Raw genomic sequence first — 18670 nt, forward strand, 5'->3', positions numbered from 1 at the left:
TAATCCCCATATTACAGAAAAATCTGTGTATACAGGGACACTATAACAAAGTGATTAAAAGCCCAGACTCCAGAGCCAGAGTGGTTGGGTCTCAGTCTGAGACTGCCATTTATAAGCTGTGTGACCTTGGGCAGGTCACTTAACTGCACTGTGCCTTTTTAAACTCATTTGTTATAGAAATAATAATGGTACCTACTTCACTGATGCTTGGAACACTGAATGAGTTAATAACTGGAACAGAGTAAGTTCTATGTATTAGCTATTATTGTCATGGCTTATGCATGGAAAAATGACTGCAAGAATAAACAATTTAGGGTTATTTCTGATGAGTGATATTACAGTAATGTTTATTCTTTTGCCTTCTCAATTTTTCTAAATTTTCTTTCATGTACATATAGTGCTTTTAATAAGAAAAGAATTGCTTTACTATAAAGAAATCTGGGACAAACTTCTTAGGGAAAAAGACAAGGAATAAAAGTCCAGATCAAGGTACAAGGCATTGATGACTTACTAAGAAATCAGGGCAGGGATTGGGGAGATCCCTAAAGTATGAAAAGCCAGGACTGAGAAAACCAGACCTGTATCCAGACTGTGATAGTTAATTTGCCAACTCAGCTAGGCCGTGGAGCTCAAACATCAGTCTAGATGTTGCTGTACTTTAGATATGATTGACATTTAAATCAGTCAACTTTGAGTATAGCAGATTACATTCCTTAATTTGGGGAGCCTCATCTTATCAGTTGAAGGCCTTATGAGAAAAATATTGAGATACCAGGAAGACAGAGAATTTTCCCTCCAGCCTGCCTTTGGCCTCAAGACTGTAACATCAACTCTCCCCAGTATTTCCAGCCTGCTGACCTGCTCTGTGAATTTCAGACTTGCCAAGTCCAACCAGGCACGAGGGCCATTTCCTTAAAATAAACTCTGCATTGGTTCTGTTTCTCTGGAGAACCATAATATATGGGACCGTACGAAGAAGCCGTGAGCATGCTTCCAACACAATGCTCCATCTCGACAGCCTCCCTAAGGGTGGTGAGCCAGCTTGTAATTATCAGTCTATATCCTCTTCACCTCCTGTAGGGGCAGTTTTTATCATGTTTAAAAAAAGAGGACTGACCGTTAGTGCTGGAAATATGTAAAAGCCTTCTTCTTTTAAGAAAGAAAAGGAAAACACAAACCCTTTCATGGTGGAACAAATGTGGTCCTGCCCCAGATGGGACCACCTCACATCCTGCATGTTCTAGAATAGGTTTTATACACGTAGCAGCAGTGGCATCAAAGAGAACTGAGCCAAGAAGAAGTCTCATTTTAAGAGGAGCTCCCATGAAACATGCAGCAAGACCAGAGAGAAGCAAGCCCTGGGCAGGACACAGGCTAGAGCGCCAGGTCTGGGCCGGGGACCTAGAAGGATGCAGCTGGGGTGCCTCCCCCACTGCTCAGAACTCTAGCCTTAGCAACATCTGCAGGGCTTCTTTCAACTCGGAGCTTAGGAATGGACAGCAAAGAGGCTTCAATATGCTGAAACCTACTTGTGTAAATGATGTGAAGTTTGATGAAAAAAAAATATTAAGGAAAACTGCATTCTCAAATTACCCAACACTTTTCAGAGCACTTCTGGGGTTAGGCAGAGCCCCTCCTCACTGAGGAATGGATGGACCTCCCAGGTGTGATCCTCTCGGATTTCCTTCTTGTGCTATTCTGGATCTGCGTCACCCGCCAAACCTCTTTGTCAACAAACCTCTAAATATTCACATCCTTGTGCCAGGAGCTGTTATAGAAATCACAGATAATTTCTGGCTTTCTATTCACCGTTGCTCGAAGTTCAGATTTTTCATCAACTGTAATTCAAACTACGTCTGGCCCTATTTGGTACTGGATAGAGAAATACATGTTGCAACTTAAGGAGATATGTCCTCTGCAGATGAACACACATGCAACGATTATAATTCAACTGTGTTACATTCTAGAGACTATTACAGACCCCCTCACACCATAGGAGAAATCTGGTTTTTCTGTTTAATCACACCAAGTCTTCTTGTGCTTCATGTGGTAGGACTTTAAGCCCAGTGCCGAGCAGCTCATGTTGTTATCTTCAGTATTCTTTTTTTTTTTCCCTTTCCCTTGGCTTTAATTCATTTCAAATTTAAGAATGTTATTGATCATTTTCATAATTGACATCAAACATCTATTGAGAGTCTGCTTTGAACAGTCACCAGGAAAACCACCAGTGACTCATTATTTTACTTAATCTACACACCATCCATTGGAGAAGGCAATGGCACCCCACTCCAGCACTCTTGCCTGGAAAATCCCATGGACAGAGGAGCCTGGTAGGCTGCAGTCCATGGGGTCGCTAAGAGTTGGATACAACTGAGCAACTTCACTTTCACTTTTCACTTTCATGCATTGGAGAAGGAAATGGTGACCCACTCCAGTGTTCTTGCCTGGAGAGTCCCAGGGACAGGGGAACCTGGTGGGCTGCCGTCTATGGGGTCGCACAGAGTCGGACACGACTGAAGTGACTTAGCAGCAGCAACACACCATCCATGAAGGAAGAGGCATTAGATAAACGCCATTTTTAGAGAAGAGACCACGGTTCAGAGAAGCTAAGGGATTTGTCCTAAGTCACTGAGCTTGCAAGTGGTAGAGCCAGGCTAGACCCTGGGACTGGTTGGCCTGTGAGGCCCTCAGTTTCCATTTTGACCAATAGAAAAGAAAAGTCATGCCTGCCTGAAGACAGACTAAAAAGAAAGACTCAGAAGCAGGGAAGGAAGCCCCAAGTCCTTAGCTGGTGACAGCAAAGGAAGAGGCTAAAACCATCTGTCATCGGTGACCTCAGATGATGCTTCAGGCTTCCACGCCCAGGCCTCATAGAGCTTTTTGAGAATCTGCCACCTGACATATGCCAGGATTCCTCAGTGGGAACTTCCGCCTCAATCTCTGCTTCTACCCAGCTCAGGGGGCTGTGACAGAGGGCTGCATGCTCACAAAACACGCCCTACCTGCCTCTCGTGGCCACTCCTGCTCCTCACGCCTCTCCCGTCCCCAAAACCCACCATGGAGGCCAACGTGTAAGCAAGAGGCAGACCCTGGAATAAAAAAGGTAGCTCCGGTCCCATCTCCACCCCAGTCCACGTGGCTCTGGATATGTCATTTCACCCCTTTGGAACTCAGGTCCCTCCTGTGAAACATGGAATAAGAAGAACATTTCAGGGTGTTGTGAGAGGCTAAGATCCCAGGGTGTGTGAAGTCACCTTGGCATGGTGGCTGGCATGTGGTCAGCACATAGTCCACAGGCACTGGCCTCAGTGATGGAGCTAAGTGCACTGCACTAACAGGGTCTCTCCTGACCCCAGTGGACCCATCGCCACCTCCTTGGCAGTGTTGGCCAGTGTCCGAGGTCAGAGCAGCTATTGCACCTGAATTTACTCCATAGTCTGAGTGAAGAAACTTGGCTTCTGTGACTGATCCCTGGCACTGGCCTCTGTTACCATGCAGCCTTCCAGGCTTGCTCATGACCAGCCCGCCCCACTCGGTCTGGGACTCCGACTCAGTGGTCAGGCCCACGCTGGTGTGCCTGGAGGAGGTGACATCTGCCTTGGCCACTGTTGCCACTTCACCAGCATGTATGTGAAAAACGATGGCACACACAGGGTCCAGATGTATACTCCTTAGGCAGCAATGGTTGTCAGGTACATGGACTCAGGGAACCCTGACAGGAATTGCAAAGGCCACCAAATATCAGAAGCCATCGATCTGGGACCCAGGCAGTGGAAGCAGATTCTCAGCCCTCAGAGGGGAGCCCTGCACGGCCAGACGCTCAGCCGCAGCCCCGGAGAATCACCCAGCAGCTCTGCACGCAGGTGACCAGAGGCAGGCCCACTGCCAGGCTGTGTCTAGCTTTCTGGACCACAGAAGTTGTGAAAGTTGAACATTACCTCTTTCTGCTACATAGATAACTATCGTTTCACTTTGGAATGATCTGCAAATAAAGGCTCTTAACATTAGCTATTTGTTCTAAAATAGTTAACGTTGTATAAACTCATATGAAGGTAATTTAAGGAAGTCTGTGGTACACCCTTTTGTGGGAGAATAAACATACCTTTATTCATGAACAATCACCCACTGTTTTCTTTAAATTTCTATTTTTTGATTTTCCAAGGTGTGTCTGCTTTTATGATTTTAGATCAGTGCTTCTTAAAAGGTGGAATGAGGGATTCATGTGAAATTAATTTTGTGTACGGGCATTCCTCGTCTCTGTATTCAAAAGGACTACTTGCCACTACTAATTTAAATAACAACATAATTGTTATTTAAATAATACTTAAATTATTTAAATAACAATTTCCTATGCATATTTTAGGTCTTCCCTGGTAGCTCAAATGGTAAAGAATCTGCCTGCAATGCAGGAGACGCAGTTTGATTCCAGGGATAGGGAATATCCCCTGGAGAAGAGAATGGCAACCTACTCTGGTACACTTGCCTGGGGAAATCCCATGGACAGAGGAGCCTGGCAAGCTACAGTCCATGGGGTCACAAAGAGTCGGACATGACTGAGCAACTAACACACACATGCAGGTTTTAGTCTTTACCAGTTTATCATGCTCTTTCAGACACACTAATTTTTAACCTCATAATAACTATCAGGCATAAACAAGGGACGTCCTCCAGCCATGGAGCCTGCGTTAGTCTGTTTCCACTCCTGGGGATAAAAGTCATGCCACATGCTTTCTTGGTCTCTTCCCATCAAGGTGATCTGAAGACAGGGAATGTGCGCATTAGCCAATAGCCAGTAGCCCCTACAATGACCTCAGTGGCCCACAGCCCTGGCCCTCACCCTCTTCCTGTTAAACAGAGATTGCGTTCCAAGCCCCAGAAGTAACTCTCTACTTCTTGGCTTTCACCTTTGCACACCCTCAGTGTTCCTTTGTCATTCGGTGTGCTCAGAACACCCTGTCATCACCTCTTAATCCTGGCTCACTGGGAGGGATGGGTGCTTTAATGGATGAAGGAGGAAATAGCTGAAAGCTGACCAACCCTAGTGGAAACCCACTCAGGCAGGTTTGTACGGTTTGTGGGGAGACGCACAAATCCAGTCCATCCTGATGAGAGCTGCAGTGGAACTTTCCTTCATTTGGTCCTGGGATCCCTTAGCCTTGGATGCTGTGCCATCCTACTGTATCCCAGAGGACCCAGGAATGAAGCCTTGAAGCTCAAGTGGGATGGAATATGGGACCAGGCATGGTATAAGGACACACTGCTTAGCCTTCACAGTCTCAGGGAAAAGTTGTGTTTTCCTGAAGAACAGCTAGGTCTTCCAGATCAAGTCATCACACACTTACTGCAAAACAGCCTTGTCCGTATAAGAAGGGTCAATAAAAAAAGGATGATTAAGCAAAGAGACAAGCAATGATAATGACAGTAGAGTAAAGTAAATTCTGTAAAAGATGCACCCCCAAAAATAAGACTGCAAAATTAATGAAGCCAAGCTAAGACATTTAAAAGAGATCTCATCTGGGACTTCCCTGGTGGCTCAGTGGTAAAGAATCTGCCTGCCAATGCAGGAGACACAAGTTTGATCTCTGGTCTGGGAAGATCCCACATACCAAGGGGCAGCAAAGCCTGTGCACCATAACTACTGAGCCTGTGCTCTACAGCCTGGGAGCTGCAACTATTGAGTCAACGTACAGCAACGAGAGCCTGTGCTCTGCAACAAGAGAAGCCACCTCAATGAGAAGCTCATTCAGCGCAACCAGAGAAAAGCCCACACAGCAACAAAGACCCAGCACAGCCAAATAAATTTTAAAAATTCTAAGAGAGAGAGAGAGAGATCTCTGGTTGGGATTATCTGGAACTAGATTATAGAATCAGTGGTGGTTAGGTTGTTCTGAATGATGCGAGCCATCTGCATGGTGGAGACAGAGAGGAATGCATCTAAGGCAGAAAGAGGGCTCGCAAGTTGGGCTTTTGTGGGAATTGACAGGTCCATGCTTTAGACCAGTGGCTACGACAGAAATAAGGGCATAGTGGGAAATGCCTGTTACCATAACATTTAAGTCAACAAACCTTTGGTACCACTGGGACTTTGTAGAGATCTGAGCCCTGGTGAAGCAAGAAAAGGAAGAATTCCTCCTCCTTCCACAATATTTCTTCTTTTTCCTAGTGGGAAGAAGGAGGTTGCAATCTTCCAGTTTGCGGATTCCAGGAGCTCTGCCTATGCGCTGGATGCTTAGATCTGGGACATTTGAATTCTCTTTCAAATGGCATTTTCCAGCTTTCCTGGCCAAACCAAGGATGCCAATGACAGTGTCAGCCACGTGCTCCCTGCCTAAATCAGGACTCAGAGAAACCACAGGGCCAATACAACCTGTCAGGTCAGGGATTCAGCTCAGAATGTCTAATTCACAAGTCACTGGAAACTGTGTCAACAGGAACATATCTGGTACCTGCCTAATCCTCCCTGGTATTTCTGGGGCTGAACTTGAGTATTAGGGCTTCCGGATGTTCTGATCAGAGCCCAGGTAGGCTGGTTTGGAGAGAAGAGGCTCCAGTTGGGGCAGAGAGAGAATAAGGAGGCTCAGAACTGTCCACTGTTCATTTTCCCTCTAAGAACCATGCCCATCACCCTGTCCTGCAGTCAGACTGTGTGGGCTTTGAAAGGACGGGAAAATTCTCTCAATCCCCAAGTAACTTTAGGCAACAGCTCTCTGGCTTTTAGACTTGCTTTTGCTCTTTTCTCAGGATGAAGCCCAGGATTACAGAATTTTCCATCTTCTGCTATTTTGGGAAGGAGACTTGAATGGCCACTCTCTAAGCACTCCCGGTGGCCAGGCCCCTGTCCCATGTCACCATTCTGTGCTCCTGGGTAGAGGTGAAGGTGTCTGGTGAGCAGGCTCCTTTATTTAACATTTTACAAAACTTTGTCTTCCATTATTAAGTAATTATTTGCGGTGTGCATGGTCTGTTCTCCCAATTAGACTTACTTCCAGGGAAGCAGGATCTTATTCTCTATTTGTAGCCCACTGCTACGCAGCAAGTACCAGTTGTCAGACACTTGTAGAAATCAACCAGGCGGAGGTCAGCAGTGAATTTCTAAGTCAGTGTGTGAGAAGACATCAAAGGGAAAAAATGAACTGATTTCTTTGAGATTTTTCTTTATTCCAAGGCAGAGTGGGTAGAGGATGAGTTTCACTCCATTCCTGCTAGGGTGCCTGGCCTACCTCTGCCCCACCCCCAGAATGCCCAGGAGATGTGAGTATACAGTAAAGTCACTCATTTGCAACAACTCTTCACAAATTTACCAACTAATAAATTTACATACTCAGTTAGAGTGTGGGTCCCCAGCTTTGCCACCTCCTCATCTCCCCCAGCCCCGCCCCCGATTCCAGCCAACCTCCCTCCACCCATATATACATACACCTCATTTATCTCTACTTCTGTGGATCCTCAGCTCTTCACACTCCCAGGCTTAGCCCTGTTCCAGGCACATGGGAAGATACAGGCTTCAGAGGCAGGTAGACCCAAGTTCAAACCCAGGTGCGCCACTTTCTAAATATGAGGCCTTGAATAGGTTACGTAACCTCTCTATACCTCAGCTTCCTCATCTGTGAATTGGATGTATGACACCTACCTCAAAGTTACCCCATAGATAAAGCACCTGGCTTATCCCCTTCCTAGTTTACTTTCCTTTAGTTTCCAAGTCTTTCTGGAAGTTCTAAGCCCTTTCTGATGAGACTTAGCACATCACTCAAAGCAGGAAGCTCTAATTCGCTGAACCTCCTCCTGCTCACCAACTTCACTCTCATACTAGCCTTCTCCTAATTCTGACCCATAACCATAGCAACCTCTGCCCCCATCCCAAGCCCCCGGTAGACAGACCTCTCCAACCCCAAAGCCTGCTGCAGCCCCTCCTGCTGTCTGCATGTCACCCCTGCTCTTTGTCCTGTGCGGAGGCTCCTGCCACGACTGCGGGGCTGCGTCTGCTATGCCAAATGCTGCAACCAAGGCCCTTCCTGCACCTGCCCATCATGTCACTGCCTTTCCTGTATGCACACTCTGGCATGTAAGTGAGGATGGCAAAGGTGCTTTTCCCCACCCAGAGGCACTTGAAGAGTTACTAGTACTTTCTGCAAAGTGTGGCTTCGGAGCTCCTTTGGGCTTGCTTCAGAGCAAAGAATTCTTCCTTCTCAGCATCCTCAAGGATGGTTGTTCTTCATCCATGGAGAACAAATTTGATGTGTGGGAAAATGTCAAAAGTCATGGAGAAAAAAATTAGTGGCAGTGTCCTAGGATGGAGGGACCACAGCCCAAAGCAGAGAGGCTCTCTGCAGCCCTGTCCTTTCCACATGGAGTGGCCACTTCTCAGAATTTTCAGTATCCTCATTTATAAAAGGGGCTTGGCCCTGTCAAGTCAAAAGGGCCCCTGTCATGAAGATCCAAGGAAATGAGATAGCGATGAGAATGAAGTCAAATCAAAGCGTGATTGCCATTACTGTTACCTTCTTGGGGACTTTCTCATGCGACTGCCGGCTGAAAACTCCCTGAGACATCAGCCTGCTGACATAACCTACCTGTTGGTCAACACTGAGTCCTCAGGCCTCATAGATCTGTGTCTGAATGGCTCTCCATAAATATCTGCTGATCAGTTGATCAGCTGAGTTCCCTGTCTTTTCAATGAAGGGGTTACACACAGTCATCTTAAGCCCCTTCTCTCACCAGCTGTAAGAAGCTACCCATGTATAGGATGGGTTTGTGGGCTAAGAGGTATTAGCCTTCTTTGTTTTGATTAAAAAAAAAAAAATGAGGCTAACCACCAAGGCACGAGACAGGAGTTTTTTCATGTCTCATAAATTTGGTATGAAAGACAATTTCCACAAGAAAAATCCCGAGAATGTTCTAAGGAATGGCAACATCATCAGAAAAACATGTGTAGCCTCACAAAGTGACCACTTTGAAAAGGATAACCCTTAGTAGATGGCTATGTTCATGAATGTTTGTATTAAAAAAAAAAAGGAGAGGGAAGTCCATGACTGGGCAGTCACACCAAGAGGAAGAATGCTTACCAGGAACCCCTACCCGTGCCAAGACCATCACATTGGAAAGGTGATGCCCTGTCATGAGGAGATAGACCCAGGAAGAGATGAGAGCTGGACAAAGGACACCAACTGTGGTAGGAGGGGCCTGCTAATTAGACCAGTAGGTTAAACAGACAAGAAGGGAGGTGAGGCTGGGCTGGGTGAGCTTGGATGAATCAAGCCTTCCCATGAGGCGGGGACATCCTGTCTAAAACACTAGCCTTGTTTAAATCCCTTATAAAAGGTTGCCATCCCACTCACCTGGTACTCCACAGACCGCATAATAGCCACTTGCTTCATCCTGCCTGTGCATTAGGTAAGTTCCCTCCTGAGGAACCTTTTTCTCACTCTTACCTGTGCATTAGGTAAATCCCCTCTTGAGGAACCTCTTTCTCACTATCAGTGTCTTGCTGATCTGAGTTCATAAAACCAGGCTATCAGATAGGGTCTTGTAGGGCTATCAGTGGTGGCTGTAGGGCTATCAGTGGTGGCTGTGGGCAGAAAGCATCTGCTCTGATGGGCCCTGGGAAAACCAGGTGTTTTCCCAAAGCAGGTACACTCTCTCCTCCTCCCCTGCAGCTGCCCTGGCAGCAGCTCCTCTCACTGCAAGGCTGTGTTGGCAAGAGTGATGGAGCCACCCATGTGCCTTCCTAGATCAGCTAAGGGTCTCTGGTTTTTAAGGTTCTGGAAGCCTCACCGGAGTGCTCAGGGTCTGTGCCACCAAGCAACTTCTGCCAAACCCAACAATGGGGTTGAGACTTCTCACGGAGGGAGAGACTTACATGGCAGCCCTCCCCCCCAGGGCCATATATAGGCAAGAGGAGTTCGTGAATTTTTTTTTTGAGACTTCATTTTTAATATTATTTATTTATTATTTGGCTGTACCAGGTCTTAGCTGCAGCAGGCAAACTTAGTTGCAGCATGTGGGATCTAGTTTTCTGACCAGGGATCGAACCTGGGACCCCTGCAATGGGAACATGGAGTCTTAACCACTGGACCACCAGGAAAGTCATGAGTCTGCACATTTATTCTAAGGGATTTGAAATGTGACTAAAAGGTTATCTTATTATCTTATTATTATCTGTACAGTTTAAAGGTCAGTGGCCTCTGTTTTCCACAAGGATTTTTTTTTTTTTTTTAAAGATCTTTTCACTTCTCTCTTGAGGTGCAATAGTCTAAGTTTTGACCTACACAAGGAAGCAAGGTCTGCCTGTGATTTTGGGCTACTAGATGGTAGCAAGGGCACCCCTTGAAGAGCTCCCCTGGGGTCTGTAACTTTCCACATAATCTGCTTCCTCCAGCACTGAGTCGCCTTCCCTTCTCTCCTCACTTCACTCTCTAATCATGCCTTTCTCTCCCCCACGGCCTTCTTCTTCCCTTCTCCATGGCACTTTCCCCCCTGGCTTTCCAGCTTCTGTAGCTTTCCATTCCTCAAAACCCCCACTTGCGTCTGAAGCTCACCATGTGTGATGGTCATCTCTTTTGGGCTCTCCAAGGCTTCTGCTCAATGCATGTCCAGGTTTCTTTGCCTCTTGCTCATCCACCAAATCCAGAAACCAGGGAAACTCTCCCTTCAGTTCCTTGCAGGCCACAAGGGCCGTGGAGGAGCCACACAGCTATGGGCAGCTGACTTTCTCCCAGGTCGCAGCACTGAGGACAGAGGTCACATTCAGAGAAACATGGACTCTCAGAATTGGAAGGCCTCCCATCCAGGAAGGCACCAGCTCCACAGTATTCCCGGCAGCTGGCAGCCTGGCTTCTCCATGAACACATTCCGAAAAGGAAGCCAGAAAGGGCAGAGTTGAGCCCTGGGGTTCCTCCTTGGCCCCCATCAGAGGCAGGAGTTGACCCACGTATGTACTTATTGCCTGTGGGTGTTCCTGGCAGGACCCTAATACCTGTGATAGCAACAGCATTGCCCTATCCATGGGGTACAGTCTAGAAAGCTCACTGCATTTGGCGTCTAGGATTTCTTGGTTCCTTATAAGCTGTGTGGCCTTGGGCAAATTATCTAGCTTCTCTGAGCTAATAATCCAAGATAATCAGAATTACAGGAGATGATGCCTCTGAAAGCGCCTGGTGATCAGAAGAGTGTACATAGATATGCACAAATTATATCTGGGTATAATAACCTGCTAGTGATATTTAATAGCTAGCACTTAGTCTTACCAGCATCTGCCAAGTGTTTTATATGAAAAATCTCTTTAAATCTTCACAATAATCGTATAAAATAAATAATAATACTGCCTTCATTTCGCAGTGAGTAAACTGAGGCATGGAGAGGCAAAGCAGCCCGCCCCAGTTCACCTGACAGGGAGGCGGTGGGGCCGCATCTAGACCCTGCCTGCAACCACACCTGCTCCTCCTTCCCGTTGGTAAAACGCGTTACGTAGGCAATACCAAGGAAGACACAGCAGAGGGGCCCAAAGCAGAGCTGAATAGGCAAAGAAAGGACTTAGAAGCAAAAGTGCTCTCTAGGAAACAGCTAGGTTGATTATGGATCCCCCAAGCTGGGGCTTTTCCTCTTTCGTCAGCAGGACTCAAAGATGCCGCAGTTACTGCGAAACATTAATGGGATCATCGAAGCCTTCAGGCGCTATGCCAGGATGGAGGGCGATTGCGCAGTGCTGGAAAGAGGGGAGCTCAAAAGGCTCCTGGAGAAAGAGTTCGCTGATGTCATCGTGGTAAGAGACGCACGGGTCGGGGTGTGGGGAGCAGGAGGGAAGAGAGAATGGCCATATTTGCTTGGGATTCTAAGCCGCTACACCCAGGCCCGCCAGTCCTAATGGAGGCTGCGCAGCAGAGAAAGAGCAGGAGAGGGAGCAGGGATGGTCACGGGCCTGGTCCTTAAAGAAATACCTTGACTTCAATTAATTCTAATTTGGAGACAGAGTAAGAGGACACTAAAGGGACAGCTCAGAAAGGAACGGAGCCTTCGACTATTCTAGAAATGGCAATCGTTACTTTCTGCTGCTTCTTAAATCTGATATGGCGGGCACGTCTACGTCTACCGGAAGTGTGATCATCAGTAACGAGCATTCACAAGAAGTACGGCTTTGTGCTTGGCTGGAAGCAGTTGCTCCAATATATTAGCTGAGAGGTCGCATCAGAAGTGAGGTGTAGCAGCTAGGGGAGACTCTGGGAGCCCCTTCCTGCAAGACAGCCCCAGAGCCCTGATGCACTTCCCTCACTCTCCCTGCCTTTGGTGTACAGCTAAAGCAACCGGGATGGTGAAAGTCCTGGGGGCAGGAAGGTGTGGGCACAGCAGGGTGCTGCTTCTGCACACTGAGGGCAACCCACCAGATGCCCCAACTTGGGAAAACACCTGAGCTCCTCAGTGAGGACCTCACAGAATTCCCACGGGGCCATCTTCCTGCTGAGCTTTTCTTGGTGGTGTGCTGGCTGGAGAAAAAAAACACCTCCATGCCAGGGTCCAGGGCCTGAGGGCAGCCTGAAGAATCTACAAGCTCAGTCATTTAGCCATTCTTCATGACATCTTTATCCAGTTCTCCTGTAGACCGGAAACTGGGCCCAACACACAGGATACAACACAAAGCATGCTTCCTGCCCTTGAGGGAGCTGGACTCAATGACAGTGATTTTATGTTAGTGCTTCTGTGGTAGCAGGGTGTGTGTGTGTGTGTGTGCGTGTGTGTGTGTGGTATGGGGGGTGCCAAGCAGTTGGGCCCTTAGGCCCAGAGGTTGGATGCCTGGAAGCTTAGCTGACTGGCCTGACCTTGTCCTCCTCAAAGGAGGGGTACTGACGTAGCCTCATCTTCTCCACAGAAACCCCATGATCCGGCCACTGTGGATGAAGTCCTGCGCCTGCTGGACGAAGATGACACAGGGACAGTGGAATTCAAGGAATTCTTGGTCTTAGTGTTCAAAGTCGCCCAGGCCTGTTTCGAGACACTGAGTGAGGGTCCTGAGGGAGCATGTGGATCTCAGGAATCTGGCCGTGGTGCCCCTGCAGCCACCCAAGAGCCAGGGGCAGGACAGAGAAGCAGCACTGCAGTGGGAAGGCCTGGGAATAGACAAGGCCCGGCAGGGAGCAGTGACCCACAGAGTGAGCAGGCTTCCAGGGGGCCAGGAGGGCCTGGGCCTCAGACCCAGGGTCAGGACACCAGCTCTGCTCAGGTCAGTCACCAAGACAGGCAGTCTGAGTCCCAGAGACAGGAGGGAGTGAGCCAGTCTACACAAGCAAGGGGCCACGTGGAGCAGGCCCAGAGAATGCGAGAAGACAAGAGTTCTCAGACCAGAGAGAGGGGGACAGAGAGACAGCTGCAGGCCAGCAACCAGGACAGAGCCCACCAGACAAGTGAGACCATCACTGGAACCATAACTCAGACCCGGACAAGTGCCACTCAGGCAGTGGAGCAGGACAGGAGCCATCAGACAGGAAGCGCCAGCACCCAGCCACAGGAGTCCACCAGAGGGACTGAGACCCACAGTCAGACAGCAGAGACAAGGCCACAAACCCAGATACACACTCATACCACGGAGCAGGACAGGAGTCATCAGACAGGAAGTGCCAGCACCCAGCCACGGGAGTCCACCAGAGGGACTGAGGCCCACAGTCAAGATGGGAGACAGACAAGCCAAGTGGTGACAGGAGGACACATTCAGGCAGAGACAAGGTCACAAACCCAGATACACACTCATACTACGGAGCAGGACAGGAGCCATCAGACAGGAAGCACCAGCACTCAGCCACGGGAGTCCACCAGAGGGACTGAGACCCACAGTCAGACAAGCCAAGTGGTGACAGGAGGACACGTTCAGGCAGAGACAAGGCCACAAACCCAGATACACACTCATACCACGGAGCAGGACAGGAGCCATCAGACAGGAAGCACCAGCACCCAGCCACAGGAGTCCACCAGAGGGACTGAGACCCACAGTCAAGATGGGAGGCAGACAAGCCAAGTGGTGACAGGAGGACACATTCAGGCAGAGACAAGGTCACAAACCCAGACACACACTCATACCATGGAGCAGGACAGGAGCCATCAGACAGGAAGCACCAGCACCCAGCCACGGGAGTCTACTTGTGGCCAGACCAGAGGAACTGAGGCCAACAGTCAAGACAGGAACCAGACAAGCCAAGTGGTGACAGGAGGACACATTCAGGCAGAGACAAGGTCACAAACCCAGACACACACTCATACCACGGAGCAGGACAGGAGCCATCAGACAGGAAGCACCAGCACCCAGCCACGGGAGTCTACTTGTGGCCAGACCAGAGGAACTGAGGCCAACAGTCAAGACAGGAACCAGACAAGCCAAGTGGTGACAGGAGGACACATTCAGGCAGAGACAAGGTCACAAACCCAGACACACACTCATACCACGGAGCAGGACAGGAGTCATCAGACAGGAAGTGCCAGCACCCAGCCACGGGAGTCCACCAGAGGGACTGAGGCCCACAGTCAAGATGGGAGACAGACAAGCCAAGTGGTGACAGGAGGACATATTCAGGCAGAGACAAGGTCACAAACCCAGATACACACTCATACCTTGGAGCAGGACAGGAGCCATCAGACAGGAAGTGCCAGCACCCAGCCACAGGAGTCCACCAGAGGGACTGAGGCCCACAGTCAGGGTGGGAGGCAGACAAGCCAAGTGGTGACAGGAGGACACATTCAGACACAGACAAGGTCACAAACCCAGACAGTGGAACAAAATAGGAGCCAGCAGACTGGAAGCACCAGCACCCAGCCACGGGAGTCCACCAGAGGGACTGAGACCCACGGTCAAGACAGGAACCAGACAAGCCAAGTGGTGACAGGAGGACACATTCAGGCAGAGACAAGGCCACAAACCCAGACACACATTCGTACCACGGAGCAGGACAGGAGCCATCAGACAGGAAGTGTCAGCACGAAACCACAGGAGTCCACCAGAGGGACTGAGACTCACAGTCAAGACAGGTATCAGACAAGGCAGGTTGTGACAGGAGGACACATTCAGACACAGGGAGGTGCCCCCCAGGCCATGGAACAGGACAGGGGCCAGATTACAAGGCATACCGGGGCAGGAGAACAGGGCCAGCCCCAGAGGCAGTCAGGCAGTAGTCAAAGACAGACACAGGTGAGCAACTGCGAGGCAGGAGAGACAGTGCTGGGAGGGCAGGCCCAGACTGGGGCGAGCACTGTGACGGGCAGGCAGGACAGAAGCAGTACTCACCCACCGTCCAGTGCGACAGGAGGCCAGGGAGAAAGAGATCCCACTGTGGTTCATCAGGAGTGGGTTGATGACCACACGAGGGAGACAGTGATCCGAAGGCAGGACCAGGGCAGCCTACACGCTAGTGTCCCTTCAGCACAAGGCCGGGAGGCAGCCCCGCCAGACGGGAAGCGAGGACTCACAGCCAGGGGACTGTATTCCTACTTCAAAAGCAGCAAGCCATGAGTGCCCCAGCCCTGGACTCCAGTGCCCAGCACAGAGAAGAGCAGAGGGCAGTTGGCTTGCTGTGCCCTGGCCAGTCCAGTTAGCAAGTCCCTGAACATTAGCTCTTCATGGTGGTACTTCGCTCTTAGCTCTTTCTCAGTGAGGCCATTTCTGCAAGGTGATTGCTATCCTTAATTTTTCTCTCTTACCTCCTTTGCTGAGCAGGGGCAAGAAGACATGCAACAACTCATCCCTTTGTGCCACGTTTTCCTTAGCTTGTGGGGGGTTTCAGTTACTTTTATAGATTCTGCTGTCTGTCCATTGCCTCGTCTATCCTAACACATCAATAAAAGCTTCCTAAGCAACTGGGCTTCATGTTCCATTCAATCACTATTAACGTGATGGGCTAAAGACTACAGAGCCTTGATGACAGGACTTTGGTGATGAACTGGACGTGGTCCCTACCCTTGTAGAATATCTGGTTGAGAAAACACTGTGCAAGATTCCACAAGTTATGCAGCCACTATGGAAAAGAGTATGGAGATTCCTTTAAAAAACTAAAAATAGATTTACCATATAATCCAGCAATTCCACTCCTGGGCATGTATCCTGGAAAAGACGAAAGCTCTACTTTGAAAAGATACAAGCACTACAATGTTCATAGCGGCACTCTGTATAATAGCCAGGTCATGGAAGCAGTGTATATGTCCATCAACAGATGAATGGATAAAGAAGATGTGTCACATAAATACACAATGGAATACTACTTAGTCATAAAAAAGAGTGAAATAATACCATTTGCAACAACATGAGTGGACCTAGAGATTATCATACTAAGTGAGGTAAGTCAGACAAAGAAAAATATATGATATCATTTATTTGTAAAATCTAAAAAACAGTACAAGTGAACTTATTTATAAGACAGAAACAGACTCCGAGACATAGAAAACAAGCTTACAGTTATCAAAGGGGAAGGGAGAATGGAATACAGATGCATAATACCATAAATAAAATAGATTTAAATAACAAGGTTTTACTGTATAGCACAGAGAATATTTTCAATATCTTATAATAAACTATAATAGAAAATCATTGAAAAAAGACAATATATACATTTACAAAATGTATAACTAAATCACTTTGTCATACATCTGAAACTAACACAATATTGTAAATCAACTATACCTTTAAAAAAAAGATTTCAAGGGTTGTCAGAGTCAAAGAGAAGAGATACCATACTTTTATATTTGGCAGAAATGGATCAGGAAAGTTGCAATCAGAAGAGGCTTTTTTTGGTAAATGCTCTTAAAGGACAAGCAGGACTTAGGTAGGCAAAGGTAATCTCAGTCTCTAAAAGATAATCTCACAATCTCTAATTCTACAGTGCAAAGTCTCTGTTTACCTTGTAAGGTCAAAAAGGAAGGCTGACCTAAGGGTATCAATAAATGGAAGAAGGCCTACAGGGACTGTGTAAAGGAAGGAAAAGGCATAATGTTCCCAGGAACTGAGCCAAGAGCCTGGGCTCCCCTTTCCCACTCTCTCACCCATGTCAGCTCTGATTGTTCATGATGTCTCACTCATTGGATATGAACAGGTTATGGGGTAGAACCTCTCCATTCTGGTTTATTGTGAGAATCGCCTTGGAAGTAGGTTTTAAAATACAGGTTTATAAACCTAACCCTAGAGATGCTGAGTCCCAAAGTTTGGAGCAGAGCCTATGCAAAGTGTTTAGGAACTTCTTAAGGGAAATTTGGCTTCTGATAGAGTGGCAGACTAGATACTCTGAAGGGCCTCCCACAAGAAAGCAAGTAGATCCTGCATAAAACACATTTTTTCATTACATTGTTAGGTTACGGGGAAAAAGGGAAATCTCCCAGGAGCAAACAAAATGTGTTAGGCTGAATAATAATCTCCCAAAATGTCCATGTCCTAATCCAAGGAATCTGTGAATATATTACCTTATATAGCAAATGGGATTTAGTAGATGTGATTGAATTAAGAGTCTTGAGATGAGGATATTGTTCTGGATTATCCAAGTGCTGCTGTTGCTGCTAAGTCGCTTCAGTTGTGTCCAACTGTGTGTGACCCCAGAGACGGCAGCCCACCAGGCTCCCCTGTCCCTGGGATTCTTCAGGCAAGAACACTGGAGTGGGTTGCCATTTCCTTCTCCAATACATGAAAGTGAAAAATGAAAGTGAAGTCGCTCAGTTGTGTCCGACTCCTAGCGACCCCATGGACTGCAGCCTACCAGGCTCCTCTGTCCATGGGATTTGCCAGGCAAGAGTACTGGAGTGGGTTATCCAGGTGGGCCCTGTGTAATCACAAAGGTCCTCATAAAGGTGAGGCAAGAGGACCAAAATCAGTAAAAGGATTGGAGTTGTAGTGATGTATCATAAGCCAAGGAATTCAGGTGACTTCCAGAAGCTAAAAAATGTAAGGAAATAGAATTCCCTAGTGCCTCTAGTTGCCTTTCCAGCACCTTGATTTTAAACTTCTGTTTTCCAAGGATGCAAGGGAATAACTTTTTAAATTGTTTTAAGCCATTAAGTTTCTGGTAATTTGTTACAGAGCAATAGAAAACTAAAACCCAAAACAAAAACTCAGAACTAGAGCCGGAAGAGTAAGGAGGAAGCATGTGTAAAAGGTCAGGCTGCTCTTCTGAGGACAAAGTGATTTTGTATCTGTCCCTACTATAAAGAAAGCTGAGTGCTGAAGAATTGATGCTTTTGAACCGTGGTGTTGGAGAAGACTCTTGAGAGTCCCTTGGACTGCAAGGAGATCCAATCAGTCCATCCTAAAGGAGATCAGTCCTGAGTATTCATTGGAAGGACTAATGTTGAAGCTAAAACTCCAATAATTTGGCCACCTGATTCAAAGAGCTGACTCATTTGAAAAGACCCTGATGCTGGGAAAGATTGAAGGCAGGAGGAGAAGGGGATGACAGAGGATGAGATGGTTGGGTGGCATCACTGACTCAATGGACATGAGGCAACAGGAGGCAACAGAACTGGACATGGAACAACAGACTGGTTCCAAATAGGAAAAGGAGTATGTCAAGGCTGTATATCGTCACCCTGCTTATTTAACTTATATGCAGGGTACATCATGAGAAACGATGGGCTGGAAGAAGCACAAGCTGGAATCAAGATTGCCAGCAGAAATATCAGTAACCTCAGATATGCAGGTGACACCATCCTTATGGCAGAA

The 18670-nt window shown here is 47.7% G+C and overlaps 1 protein-coding gene across 1 annotated transcript; it reads left to right on the forward strand.

Annotated features, from left to right (window-relative positions):
* Positions 1–11620: 11620 nt before the first annotated feature.
* Positions 11621–15484, forward strand: LOC105001334 (cornulin-like). The gene is made up of 3 exons (XM_010857548.1): positions 11621–11758; positions 12860–13497; positions 13603–15484. Exons 1-3 carry the CDS (start codon positions 11621–11623, stop codon positions 15482–15484), a joined length of 2658 nt encoding a protein of 885 aa, XP_010855850.1.
* Positions 15485–18670: the final 3186 nt, after the last annotated feature.

Source organism: Bison bison, unplaced genomic scaffold, assembly GCF_000754665.1.
Source record: "Bison bison bison isolate TAMUID 2011002044 unplaced genomic scaffold, Bison_UMD1.0 scf7180017864381, whole genome shotgun sequence".
Lineage (NCBI taxonomy): Eukaryota > Metazoa > Chordata > Mammalia > Artiodactyla > Bovidae > Bison > Bison bison.

Coding starts and splice junctions, on each gene's coding strand:
- LOC105001334 (XM_010857548.1), top strand. CDS start 11,621: ATGCCGCAGTTACTGCGAAACATTAATGGGATCATCGAAGCCTTCAGG. Junction 11,759..12,859: donor AGTTCGCTGATGTCATCGTG/GTAAGAGACGCA, acceptor TCTTCTCCACAG/AAACCCCATGATCCGGCCAC. Junction 13,498..13,602: donor GCCAGCACCCAGCCACAGGA/GTCCACCAGAGG, acceptor TCAGACAGGAAG/TGCCAGCACCCAGCCACGGG.